This window comes from Nuphar pumila, chromosome 9, assembly GCF_984573655.1.
Source record: "Nuphar pumila chromosome 9, dmNupPumi1.hap1.1, whole genome shotgun sequence".
NCBI classification, from domain to species: Eukaryota; Viridiplantae; Streptophyta; class Magnoliopsida; order Nymphaeales; family Nymphaeaceae; genus Nuphar; species Nuphar pumila.
Genome location: NC_143257.1, coordinates 5674123 through 5688338, shown reverse-complemented (window position 1 = coordinate 5688338; position 14216 = coordinate 5674123). Strand labels below are relative to the sequence as shown.

The 14216-nt window shown below is 38.4% G+C and overlaps 1 protein-coding gene across 1 annotated transcript; it reads left to right on the top strand.

Annotated features, from left to right (window-relative positions):
• Positions 1–663: 663 nt before the first annotated feature.
• On the top strand, positions 664–4092 carry LOC149828292 (putative protein phosphatase 2C 4). Its single transcript, XM_090017497.1, has 4 exons — positions 664–2288; positions 2572–2685; positions 3343–3607; positions 3720–4092. The coding sequence occupies exons 1-4, from the start codon at positions 792–794 to the stop codon at positions 3833–3835; spliced, it is 1992 nt and encodes a 663-aa protein (XP_089873623.1). The 5' UTR covers positions 664–791; the 3' UTR covers positions 3836–4092.
• The last annotated feature ends 10124 nt before the right edge of the window (positions 4093–14216 follow it).

Here is a 14216-nt window from a genome sequence, read left to right as displayed (position 1 = left end):
TCATGAATAAAACATGTACTTTTATTTTTAAATAATTTTTATTAATATTTTTCTTATAAAAATTAAAATTTTTATTTTTTAATTTAATTTTTTTATTGCCGAGATTTTGCCGAAAAAAATGCAAGATTTATGAAAAAAAATCAAATTCTCGGTGAGTTTTTTGTAAAACTAGAAATTGCACTTTAAAACGTTTGTCACTATGGATGGACGTTGACATGAGGTCCAATTCCAAAGGTTTGGTCGATATTTAAAAATTCATAAACAGGTAGCCCATATTTGGAATTAAAGGAAAAAAGTTGGCCCCTAATTGAAATTTTCTCAGACAATTGATTCATGAAAGCCTGGTTGGAGCCCGTCCGGGCATCTGATTCTTACCTAATACGGTCAACGCCTCCCCTACCTTTCTCTCTCCACATGCTCTTTCTTTCTCTCTCTAGCCGCCACCCCTACTTTTATTTAATGCAACAACACGGAGTCACCACCCACCAAATGTCAACGCCATCACCTCAAAGCCACTTCCTCCCCCACTCCGACGGATTCCGGCCAATCTCGCCGGAAAACCTGACCAACAGCCCAATGCAGTCTCCACTTCAGTTGGTTCAACTATAGGAGCCCTTCACGATAGTTTTTGAGCTTCTCGGATTCCGGCGTCTTGGTTGGTTGGCGTTATTTCTTTCTGCTCTTTAGTACTCGCCGGAATTCGGCCATTAGTTGCCGGAATTTTTAGTGCTTTGTAATTGTTTTTGTGTACTGGGTTTTGTTTCGGTTTCTGATTGTGAAGTGGTGGTCAAATGGGCAACCGGTTTGGGAAGTTCTACGCGTGCTGTGCCGGGCCCGGCCGGCGGCCGAGAGGCGTCCCGGAGATATCAGGCGGTGGCGCCGGGGCCGACGACGGCCTCGGCCACTCGTTCTACTACGTCCGGCCGAACCCGACGGGTTTCTCGTTGTCGAAGGTGCACCACTCGGAGGAGACCACCACCTTCCGGTCGATCTCCGGCGCCGCGCTCAGCGCCAACACCTCCACCCCGCTTTCCACCGATCTCTGCTCCTGCGATGCCGCCTTGGCCGCCTCCGCGGCAGCCGCCTTCGAGAGCTCGGACTCCTTCCAGTCTATCCCGCTCCAGCCGGTTCCCCGCTCCGGCCCCGGCGCAGGAGGCGTTTTCTCAGGGCCGCTCGGAGTTGCAGCCGTCTCCGGACCGCTCGGGTTCATGTCCGGGCCGATCGAGCCCGGTTTCCTTTCGGGGCCGCTCGATAAGGGCGTGTTCTCCGACCCACTGGAGCGGTTCCAGCGGAGCTTCTCCAATGGCGGCATGTTGGCCGGGCAGCGTTGGAAGGGCTCCGTGATCAAGGCACTGCGCCGCGCGATCACCAGCGCGGTCTCCCGCTCGTCAATTGTGGAGCCGGTCAAGGAGGGCGTCGCCGGATTCTCGAGGGAGAAGGATTCCTCTTCTGCTGGTGTTGGTGGTGGTGAGAATTTTGGTGGTGGTGGTGAATTGGGTGTGGATGATGAGAATTGCTCTGCTTTCCACAGCCGGAATCTTCAATGGGCACAGGGGAAGGCAGGAGAAGACAGAGTACATGTAGTGATCTCAGAGGAACATGAGTGGCTCTTTGTTGGAATCTATGATGGATTCAATGGCCCAGATGCTCCTGATTACCTGCTATCCAACCTCTACACTGCTGTTCAATTTGAGCTCAAGGGTCTCCTATGGAATCTGCCGCCCGCGGCCGCAGCCGCAGCGCAAGAGAATGGTTGTTCTAGCCATTTGGATGAACCAGATACTAATGGTGGTGATCAGATTTGTGCTTTCGGGAGCGACGGGGACGCAGAGACTGCTGGGAGGAGGAGGAAGAGGAGGAATTGCAAGAGCAGGTCCAGGGGGGTAACCAGGAGGTGGAAGGAGCAACTCGGGACGGAAGATGCGGTCGATCATGTGAGGGTGTTGAAGGCGCTCGTGCGAGCGTTGAGGAAGACGGAGTTGGACTACTTGCAGATCGCAGACAAGATGCTCATGGAGAATCCTGAATTGGCTCTCATGGGGTCCTGTGTTCTGGCCATGCTGATGAAAGGGGAGGATGTTTATTTGATGAATGTTGGGGATAGCAGAGGGGTTTTAGCTCAAAGTTTAGAGGCTGATTTGTGGGACTTGGGGAGGATTAATGAGGAAAAACCTAATGATCTCTGGAGCCGGGCAGACAACCGTTTCTCAGGCAGCGATCAGCCAAAAAAATCGCCGTCCTTATCTGCACTTCAGCTCACCTTGGATCATAGTACTAGTGTGAAAGAGGTAATAAACCAAGTGCTTTTCTTTCCTTTTCCTCTTCTGCAATTTCATTTATTTTTTATCTATTATCACAGGATTAAGGTTATCATTTGAATGTAGCAAATACTATTGATTGATATATGACCCATATCTGCAATTTCATTTATTTCTGATCTATTTATCACAGGATTAAGTTTATGATTGGAATATGTAGCACATTCAAGCTTGATTCATAACCCATATTAAAGAGGCACATTTGATTTGTTTTACAGAACTGATTTATTGTGGTTAACCTTGTTCTACACAGGAAGTTGCAAGAATCAGGAACGAACATCCAGATGATGCTTGTGCTATCATGAATGACAGGGTGAAGGGCTCCCTCAAGGTTACAAGAGCATTTGGAGCTGGCTTTCTTAAGCAGGTCAGTCTTGTTATTTGATGTACATCCATTACATTTGCAATCTGCATTTCATAAGGGCCTTGAATTTTCACATATGCAATATGTATATTAATATAAGCGTGTTTATCTAATTGTGTATATACTTGTATGATGTGTAAATATACATGCATCTGCATTCATATATAGTGCATGTGCACTATATAGTGTACGCACCATATACTATATGCAATATGTGAATTATGTATAGTGTATGCACTCTATATGGATGTGCTTCTAATCCTGACTGTAGGCATATACAAGGACTGGTAGGCCTATGCAGAAGCATGTCTAAATTAAACTACATAGAGACAAAGTGCAAATAAACATGTATATACATTTTGATGCATATCAATAAGGCATTCTTATGCACTTGAATCTGTCATTAATTTGACTATATGCAATTATATGTACCTTCAGCACAAAACTTACCTTTATACACATTTTGGTGCATCTGAACTTGTACTGAGCTTGAGCGTGCATCTCTAAACCAGATGAAACCATATTTTTCATCCACTTGTTCATTACATGGATGTATACATGATTCAGTGGGATTGGGATTGAAATATAGATGTGGATCTATTTTATCACGATAGCCTATACATGTTCACGTGCATGAAAGAAGCTCTTTATGCTTTGCAGCCAAAATGGAACAATGCCCTTCTTGAGATGTTCCGAATAGATTATGTTGGAACGGCACCGTATCTCACATGTACTCCATCTCTGTTCCATCATCGGCTCGGCCCAAGAGATCGGTTCTTGATACTCTCATCAGATGGCCTTTACCAATACTTCACTAATGAAGAGGCAGTAACTGAGGTTGAATTGTTCATCAAATCCTATCCAGAAGGTGACCCAGCACAACACCTTGTAGAGGAAGTTCTCTTTCGCGCAGCAAAGAAAGCAGGTACTGTTAAATGCATCACAATGATGAAGAAATTAATCATGTTCTTTCAATTAGTTTTGTTAGTTCTTACTATGGTTGTCCTTGCACAAGTCTAACTTTAGCAACACTGCAGGTATGGATTTTCATGAATTGCTAGAAATACTACAGGGTGATCGGCGCAGATATCATGATGACATCTCCATAATCGTTATCTCACTAGAAGGAAGGATATGGAGATCCTGTATGTAAATATATCCTTGCAATCCCATTCAGTAAACTACAGAAAGGTTGAGCTTTTTCTGTTTTTTCCCAAGACACCATTGTACCATAGAAAGGTAGAAGCTCTGTTGTGCATCTTCCTTGCATCTCTGTCAGTGGGGCTGACATAGAGGTAGAAAACCCCACAACTTAATTTTTTATGTCACAACAATGTAATTTTCAAATAAATGATTCATGTGCAGAGTTTCATAGTGAAATTCAATAATTAAAGTGAATGACCCATTTGTTCACGTTCCTGTTCCTCAGTTTATTCCTCTCTAGTATCATTCCTCAGCCTCATCAGCTTCTTTGGTAAATTCACTAACTGAGACTGATGAATCATCAATGCCTGTTAGATGATGATTTTATATCAATCATACATATATTTTGTGTTCAAACTCTTGACAATCTTTAGAAAGGGTGCTATGAATCATATTTATCCAGGCCATTTTAGTATCAAGGTGATTTTGTGTCATTCCTAATTGAATATAAATACATTGTTCTATGATAGGGTCCATTCAAAAGAGAATCATGAAACTCAAGTTAGCATCGTTCCTTCTCATCATTGCACAATCTGGCCTTTTTTTCAAACTCATTGAGGTTAGGATCATCTCCCTTAATAGTTGCTGACAGAGTTGATTGTTTTTTAAAATGAAAAAATCTTGCTATAATTTTGAAATTGATAGTTTAAACTCAATTACTTTTTATACCACTTAAGTAAATATTAGCTCACAAAAACGTCTTGAAAAGCCATATTACTTGGTGCAACCTTGGACCAAAGCACTGATATTGTTTGTGATTGTCAACACATATATTTCAGCTTTTGGGGACAATTTATCTCCAAGAGGTTTGTTAGTGTGAAGATACGTAACCAAAATGTACAAAGGCATGAATAACTGCTTAACTTTCATAAAGTGCAAAATGAGTTCTCTCCATCGAGCACTTTTGAAGGCAGTATATTCAGATGTTTTTTTACAACAAAAATCAATGGCTCAGAATACATCTAAAATTTTAAGGCAAAGCATTGTGGTCTGTTGAGTTTTAGCATTACGGAAAAACATGTTTAGATATACAAAAATCAAAATCTATAACACGTTTTTTATTAAATAAATTATATAAATCCAATATGTAGAGTTTGATCGATGAAGCACTGAATAGTTGGAGGTGAGCATCTGATCACCATTGAAAGTAGATTTTGGACCTTCCTTTGATTAGAGGGTCCTCTCTCTCTCTCCCTTATATATATATATATATATATATATATATTGGTGCTATTGAAGGCACGAAGCTATTGAGCTTGTAAGGTTGTTCAAGTTTTATCAGCTTAATCTGACCACATAAAAGTGTTCAATATGATTTGCTAAAAATCAAACCTTGAATCATGTTATTTCAATCTAAAAATATGAAATTTTAGTGTATTGTGAGCAATTAATTTTTGGAGCCCTTGAAAAACCTGCTTACATATTAAAATCACATTATTCAAATCTCATTTCTCACGGAACAAACCTTGTTGATCACACCCATATGGTCTGATCTAAAAAAAAAAAATTCTAGAACATATAAAAAGAAGGTGATTTATCTTCGATAGTTATGTGCCTTTAATAGCACCAAATATTAGTCTCATATATAAATACATAACATAAAATGCAGAAGCGTTGCATCATGCATCGCCCACACAGCCATCCATCTTGGCATTTCTTGAGATGGTTGTGGTTTTCATATGGAGAAATGTTGAGACGGGTGGCTGTCGGTGTCGCAGCATAAAAACGGCAGTTGTTTAATCCATAGGTGCTCAACTCACACTAAATCATGCTTGTGATGGACGTTCAGTGCAAAAATACAAGAAGAAAAAGCACAAAAATATGCTTTTTTGCTAAAAACACCTTTTAACGGCTCTTTCAAAGTGCATCAGGGACATGCATGGTATTTTATTTTTTGCTTTTAACGGCACTTTGAAAGAGTCACTAAAGCGTTTTTTGTGCTTTTTGTATGCTGCGGTTAACGCACTTGAGTTAGGATTAAACACCTACTGCTCAGTATATATAGATAGAGATTGTATTCTACGTGGAAATATTATATATATATATATATATATATATATATATATATATATATATATATATATATATATATAGTAATGGGTTGGTGCTAAACCCATTTGGTGCTAAATGGGTTTTTCAGCTTCTTCCGTGTTTTTTATGTGTTTTTGGCCCTATAAATGTGTTGGGCATAGTCGATTTACTAAGAATCCACACTTGAATCATGTGTTTTGGATGAAAAAAATGATGTTTGGAGTCTCTAAAATTTACAAAGATTTTGGACTGTTGATATTTTTACTTTATAAAAAACTCACCCATGTGTTGGAATCAAATGCTTATCCCTATAAATTCAAGTACATAGATTGGTCAGAATTTAATACTAAAAAAAAAAAAAAACCCAAAAACCTATTTAGCACGCCGACACATTACTATATATATGGAGAGAGAGAGAGTAATGGGTTCGTGCTAAACCAAATTGGTGCTAAAGGGTATGCTAAATGAGTTTTTCTGGTTTTTTCATTTTATTTTTTAAATTCTGATCATACGGATGTGATCTATGTATTTGATTTTAGAGGAATCAGCACTTGAAGCGTTTGATTTCAAGACATTGATGGGTTTTTATAAAGTTCAAAAAATCAACGGTCCAAAATCTTTATAAATTTTTGAGGCTCTAAACATCAGTTTTTTTAATCAAAAACACATGATCCAGGTATCGATTATTAGTAAATCGACCATGCTCAAAATATTTATGGGGCCAGAACCACATAAAAAGCAACGGAGAAGCCCGAAAAAACCATTTAGCACGCCGTTTAGCACCAAATTGGTTTAGCACTGACCCATTATATATATATATATATATATATATAGAGAGAGAGAGAGAGAGAGAGAGGGGTTTTCGAGGAGTTGGGCTTCTCTACCTGTAAAGTTGAAACCCGTTCAAGGAGAATTTATGTCACATATCCAAATGTCAAAAGCATACGATAGAGTACCTAGGGACGTTCTCTGGTGGACAATGATGAAGAAAGGTGTTTCTCTCAAGTACATTAGTATAATTAAAGATATGTATGAAGGAGTAGTAACCAATGTCCGCACTTGTGGAGGGGTGACAACCAATTTCCCGATAACGGTTGGGTTACATCAAGGATCTGCTTTAAGCCCTTTCCTATTTGCGATAGTGATGGATGAGCTTACGAGATCAATTCAAGAAAATGTACCGTGGTGTATGTTGTTTGCTGATGATATTGTTTTGATTGATGAGTCTAGAGCTGGGGTTAATGCTAAGTTAGAATTATGGAGACAGACATTGGAAGCTAGAGGTTTTAAGTTGAGTAAGAGTAAGACTGAATATATGGAATGTCGGTTTAGTAAGCAACGAAGTAGTGATGGGAGTGTAGTGAAGCTTGGTGAGCAAGATATACCGGTGAATGATTATTTCAAATATTTGGGATCCATCATTCAAAAGTATGGAGAAATTGATGGAGATGTAAATCATAGGATAAAGGTTGGGTGGATGAAATGGAAAAGTGCTACTGGAGTGCTGTGCGATCGTAGAATGCCATTGCGGTTGAAGGAAAAGTTTTATAGGACGACTATTAGACCCGCTTTACTATATGGTACGGAATGTTGGGCTGCCAAGAGACATCATATTCAAAAAATGAGTGTAGCTGAGATGCGGATGCTTAGATGGATGTGTGGAAATACAATAAAAGATAAGATTCGGAACGAAGAGATACGTAAGAAGGTAGGTGTTGCACCCATTGAAAATAAGATGCGAGAGAATCGTTTACGGTGGTTTGGACATATTCGGCGAAGGCCTAATGATGCTCCAGTTAGAAGGTTGGAGAAATGGGAAAATATATTAGTTAAAAGAGGTCGGGGTAGGCCTAGGAAGACTTGGATGGAGATGATAGGAAAGGATATGAATGCTTTGAACCTCACCGAGGACATGGCGTTGGATAGAAATGATTGGAGGAAAAGGATTCATGTGGAAGACCCAAAATGAATTTCTTTTTTGGTTCATATCGCTGACCCCAATTGTTTTGGGATGAAGGCGTAGTTGTTGTTGTTGTTGTTGTATCCAAATGTCAAAAGCCATCTGGTCTATCTTGCACACTTTTAGTTGGGGTTTCCCATTCACAACACTGATTTGGAGTGGGCCCCATCCCATTCCCACCTGCCCCCAGTTGACTTGTTTTCTTGATTGATAAGTGTCCTCTCAGGTCGCCAACTCGAATCTTGTGGTTGTCGATATGAATGCTTGGCAACCAATTATTGGCTGCAACTTGTTGGGATCCAGACCCATATCCGGTTCTATCTATCTAATCTGGTCTAGCTCCTGAGACAGTGGACCCTATTGGATGGGCCCCTGATCATGTTGGTATATATTAGTTTACATAAGGATTCTTATTGGACCCCTACCCGGGCCAGGTTTTTCTTTATCCTGCGGGAGGAGCAGAGGACAAATCTCATTAGATCCCAATTTTGTGTTAAATGGATCTAACTAGATCCATTGATGCCCTTACATCAGGGTGTTGTTTTTTTTCCTTGGAGAAACTGCCCCCAGCGTAGAGACCTAGCCGCACTGACTTACGATCGTTGTCCTGTCAGCGTAAAACTCCTAGAGCTTATCCCTTGACCCCAAGGAGTTGCCAAGCTCGGTCTACATGGGGGGTGATGCCCATGGGATTTGAACCTAAGCTGCCCGTCAAATGGCCTAGGCCCCATCCCACTACGCCGCGAAACCCCTTGGGTCTCCTTACATCAGGGTGTTCTTGGTTAGGCCAAGGGCAAAACTCCTGCGCCATTAACTGCACATTGGCAAGCCTCTGGTTAATAAAATTCTTGAAGTCCTGTCCGCCTGCCCACCGGGTGCGGCATGGGACACACAGTGGGTTTTAAACCATAGTCATCCCATGTCAAATGACAAACCACAGTCACCACTAGCCAGGAAGGCAGAACCCCTGTAGCCCCTACATCAAGATCATACGTTTTACAAAAATGTTATATTGGGAGAATCTTCTGATCCATCAATGAGAAGAGATCTTTTTGGCTTCTATTAGAAAGTCAAAAGCCTACAAATGAGGAATTTAGAGACTTTGGTTTTCCATAGTAGCCTCCTAAAATTTAGACATTCATTTGAGAGTTTTTTAAGAGCTTAAAAAATCAATGCCTCTACAAAGTTTCAAAATCTTATAATTTGACAAGCTATGTTTTTTTATGTCAAAACGCAATCTAAGGTGCAATCCCTAGTAAGAGTGTCAATCGGTCAAGTTTGCTTTGGACTCAGGTGGAATCAGACTTGACCAGATTTTTGGGTATGATATTTGGTCCAGACCCAGGTCTAATTAGGTCCACTATAAGAGGAATCATACCCTGATCCGATAAGAACTACATGAACCGACCATACCCGATAAATAATATTTTTTTATCATTTTTACATTGAAAATTTGTGGGTCTTAATTGAAACTCAAGTCGGGCTTGGTTTGGTATAAATTTTCACAAACCATACCTGGGTCCATGTATTAATCGATCTTCGGGTTTAGATCCGGGTCTTAATTCAGTCTTCTTATTTGTCGACATACCCAGACCATATAGGGTTTGGTCCGGGTCAAGTCCAGATAAAATCGACTTGTTCACACCCCTAATCCCTAGGAAACAAGCTATGTTGTGTGGGCTTCTACTCATGATTTTTAATTGGATAAACTAAAATATGTTTATCAACAAACTATGTTTGCTGGTTTGAACAAGCAGGAGTCATCTAATCTTCCAATGAAACGGCTCTTATGTTTTTCCTTCTTTCCGAGATGGGAGTATCGCCGGACCTCCGTTGATTGCAAAGTGGTTTCTCCAAGTAAAAATAAAAAGTTGCAACACCCTTTAACTTGAAGCACTTTAAATGGACTCACCTAGCTAGGTGTGTAGAACCCTCATTGGCAGTAAGCTCAGAACCGACCAAGTCTTCAAAATTTTATAGACAAGTAATCTTTCAATTTTTGGAATTATTAATGAAGTCATAATCAAGAGACATTGTTGGTTGATATTTCTTTGGAAAGACCAAACCAGACAGAGTTATTTTGTGGACAGAAAACAAGTTGCACTTGCAAAATTTTTATTCTCTGATTTAAAATGAGTTTAAACCTAAGTTTTTTTATAGATAGCTAACATGTGTGTGCATCTATAGCAAAAATTTTAGATTTAAATTCATTTTATTGAGGTCATGTCAAATTTTTTTATTTTAAATTATGAACTTATTCTAAAATACATATCATCACGTGTGAACATGTGTTGAATCCTATGATGTAATTTTTGGTTACAATGCTAAAATATAATGCATGGTATGTTAATATGCTTACATGATGTTATATGTTATGTGCAATAAGACATAAAATGCATGCATCTACATATGAATGAATGAGTGTGTAGTTTAAGGAACCAATGTGGTGACATAAGTGTATGAATTTGATATGTTGCATATAATTATGTTATAATGTATTTGTGGTTCAAAAGAACCATTGTGGTGTCTTGAGTGCACAAATATGTATATTGGGTGACATATGAGGATGGTGTGATGTAAGGCATGAAAAACATGCATGCACATGTGATTGCTCTTGAATGAATAAGGGGTTGAAAGAATCCATTGGATGCTAAAAGTACACCAAGTTGTAAGATAAATATACATGCACATGTAACTTAAAGATACCTCAGAGTGGATGCAGGGATATGGTTGCTCAAAGTCACCTTAGAGCAGATGTAGGGGTGCATACCGAGATCATTTTAAATGGGTTATTAACATAAATGAGTAAAAAAAAATGTGTAAATGCCTTAGAGCAAATGTGGGGGTATGGTTGCTCAATGTCACCTCAGAGCAGATGCGGGGGTGTCTGTCGAGGATATTTTAAATGAATAAGCAAATAAACTATATAACTACCTTAAAGAGAATGCAGGGGTAGAATGCTCTTGTCAAAAAGGAAATTTTTGCAAGTTATCTTAGATCGAATGCGAGGGTACTTTTGTACTTGGCCATATTTGAAAGTTACCTTTGAGTGGATGCTAAAAAAAAAGCAATGAGGCTTGTTTAAATAAAAACACCCAATAACCCATTTAAACTAGGTTTACCTTAGAGAAGGTAAGTAGTGCAAACTTTTCTGAACCACATTTAATTTTTTTTTTAGATCAACATCTCATTGGTCTTCTATCCTCGAAACATAGGGAGTCAAACTAACAATGTGTCCTCAATCACAAACTGCCCATAGTAGGATCGACTCAGTTGAGTCATTTGAGTCATTAAAATACATTGTATAATAAACCCCCCAAGTGGGCTCTCTGTTTTGACGTCTAGTTCTATGAGTGCCCATAGAGATACATATAGGAGAGAAACAAAAGGCCTTACATTTGAGCACATCTATTATGTGAAAATTTGTGTGAAAATATGCCTTAATAATTCAGATGCATAATCATGATCTTATTCCTGTTATGTGGCATGTTGCATAAAATTATTGGTTACGTATATTTAGTTGAATGTCTTATGATTATTATGTTGTTGTATATGTGTTATAAATGATGTTTAATTTCATATATGCTCAGTTTTGTATATGCATGCATTATTATTATGTTTTTACTGAGTTTTAATGAGTATGACTCCTATATTACTAATATTTAGGTAATGAGTAAGAAGCTGGAGTGATAGCGAGATGCGATGGGTGGTACCAAGAGCCAATTCTTAGATCTGAGATTTGTCTCAGGAACTATTTATGATTTGTTAAGGCTTGTTATTCTATTTAATTATGTTTCCTAACAATTCAATTAAATTCATGAATGATATTGTCTTATTGTTATCGGATTACTGAGTTGGAGCTAAAATACGAGTTAGACATGTACCCAAGTCCAATACAGGAATTGAATCCAATCTCATGTTGTGTTTTAATACCTGTGACCCCCCCAAAATTCTAACCAAAACTAAAGATAAATATTTTTTTTTCTATTTTCTTGATAAAGGGTTTTTGTCTTTAATGTCTTTTTCGTAAACTCAGTTCTACTAGGCTATTAAATGCTAACGTTTGTACACAAGTTGATTCCTTAGAGCTTAGTTTTGTTGGAGCAATGTCATCAATAAAGCCTTGCATAAAAGAAGTAATGTATTTTTGGGTGTTACAGTAGAACGTATCATCTAGTGGGTAATTTTTTTAGTTTCTTTGTTTTTTTTTTCATCAACAGTAGATGGTGTAAATGTGGCTCCCTCCAAGACACTTTTTTCAATCATCATTTTATAATAAATAAACTAAGAATTTTCTAAAAAAATAAAATATAGAATAGAGGTAAACAGGTCGACAAGAGAGACACTAGATAGGCTATTGAAAAAGCTTTACAAATAACAAATAGAATAGACTATTGACAACACAAAAAAAAATCTTGAAAATGATGCAAGTGATCTCTATCATGTTTATAATATAAGATATGCAAAGATAAACAACAAAGTTCAAGAATATAGGCATATAAAATAAAAAAAATAAAACGAGAAATGATGACTCATATGAAAAATGAATTAAACAAAGAAAAAAATAAAATAGACTATTGAACATGAAAAGATAACTTGAGAACCATGCAATACTTTTCCAAAATAACTTATTCATGCACATGTTTCAAAAAACAACTGAATCATGTTAAACTTTTTAAAAAATAATTGATTTGGCTACTAAAGATGTGCTTATCGAAAAAACTCAACGTGAATGATTTGTGGATGCCGATGAAGTGTCGTCGCTCGACGATGAGAAAGCAATAGTGTCAGAGATTCAACAAAAATAGTTGCCAGAAAATTTTATCAGGGAAAGCACGTTGGAGACCACAAGTTGAAAACCACAAGAAACCATAGTTTATGAGAAAATATCCCTCATATGCAAATCATTACATTTACTGCTCATACGGACGTTCGCAAAAGAATGAGAAAATCACGGTAAACTCATTCCTCAAATTTAAGAATGTTTGGCAAGTCTATAAATGAGTGAGAAGATTTGCATATACAAAGCATGTTGGCGAACCGTTATGCAAACATCAATAGGACGTTCACAACTCTGTAACGACATCTGCATGCTGAGTATTTTGTGAAAGGAGGTTTACTGGCTTTCTTTGTGAAAGTCATATAGTATTTGCAAATGTAGTATCATATTTGCAAAGGTCTAATCAGAGTGTGAACATCATCGACATTCACAATAGGTACCTACGAATGTCGGTATACATTTGAGGACCTCCTTCAAGAGTATTTACTTAAAAGAGGTTTGCATGGTATCTTTGCAAAGGTCGTACTATATATGTGAAGGGTAAAAATATCTTTAAAAAGTCCGGAATCAAAGATTTTGGATATGAGGGATACTTGCAAATTGGTAGGCATTTTTGGAAAATGCACCATTTTGCAAAGGCAGTACAGTCATTTTGCATTTTGTAAAGTATCAGTGATATTTATGACTACTCTCAAGCACTTGTTTTAAAGTCTTAAGCATACTTCAGGCAGTCGAGCATAATTTTTGGAAGTTTGGGAATATATTTATAAATATACAAAATGTTTAGAGCTCAGCTATAGAAAAAAACATAAATCTATGGTAGCCATCCTTTCTATGTTTTCTGACATTGGTCTCCTTTGGGGGATCGTGTAGCTTCCTATGATGTTCATGTTCTCCTAGCTGCCCTCTCTTGGCATAGGAATGGCCTACCACCATCGATCCAACAGACTTATGGGTTCAATGCCAGGTCCAGACCTGAAGTTGATTCCAGTGGACCGGGGCTTGGGTATGACATCGAACCTAAAGCCTATAAAGGATCTTGTCTAGTTAGGACTAGGAAAAGAGATGAGCTGCTCGATGTGTTCGGCCCATAAAGAGCTCATTTGAACTCGTGAAATAGGCCTGGCAAGCTGAACACGAACAAATAGGTGTTCGACTCATTTCAGTTCTATAAGCTGTTAACTACACACACAAACACACCCCATAAGTGTTCCGATGGTTGTAGTGTTTGGCTTGCAAGTAGGGCTGGTAAACGAGCCGAGCAGCTTGTGACTCGGCTTGGTTCAGCTTGTCACAAAGTTGTTAGTGATCGGTTCGTATAGTTGGCGAGCCAAGCCGCGAGCAGCTCGTTTAGCTTAAACAAGTCAAGCCCGAACACAAGGTGTTCAGCTTGGCTCGGCTCCATAGTGTTCTTTTTATGAATAATATATATTTTGTATAATATATAAAAGAAGAATGCATAATATATATATATATATATATATATATATATATAAGAAGGATGAATGAAAATATATCCGTCAAATATGAACTGTTAAGTGTAATTATAAAAAGTTATAT

Excerpts from the sequence above, each read along its gene's own strand:
- LOC149828292 (XM_090017497.1), top strand. The coding sequence starts at position 792 with ATGGGCAACCGGTTTGGGAAGTTCTACGCGTGCTGTGCCGGGCCCGGC. Across the intron at positions 2,289-2,571 it reads ATAGTACTAGTGTGAAAGAG|GAAGTTGCAAGAATCAGGAA; the intron begins GTAATAAACCAA and ends TGTTCTACACAG. Across the intron at positions 2,686-3,342 it reads GAGCTGGCTTTCTTAAGCAG|CCAAAATGGAACAATGCCCT; the intron begins GTCAGTCTTGTT and ends TATGCTTTGCAG.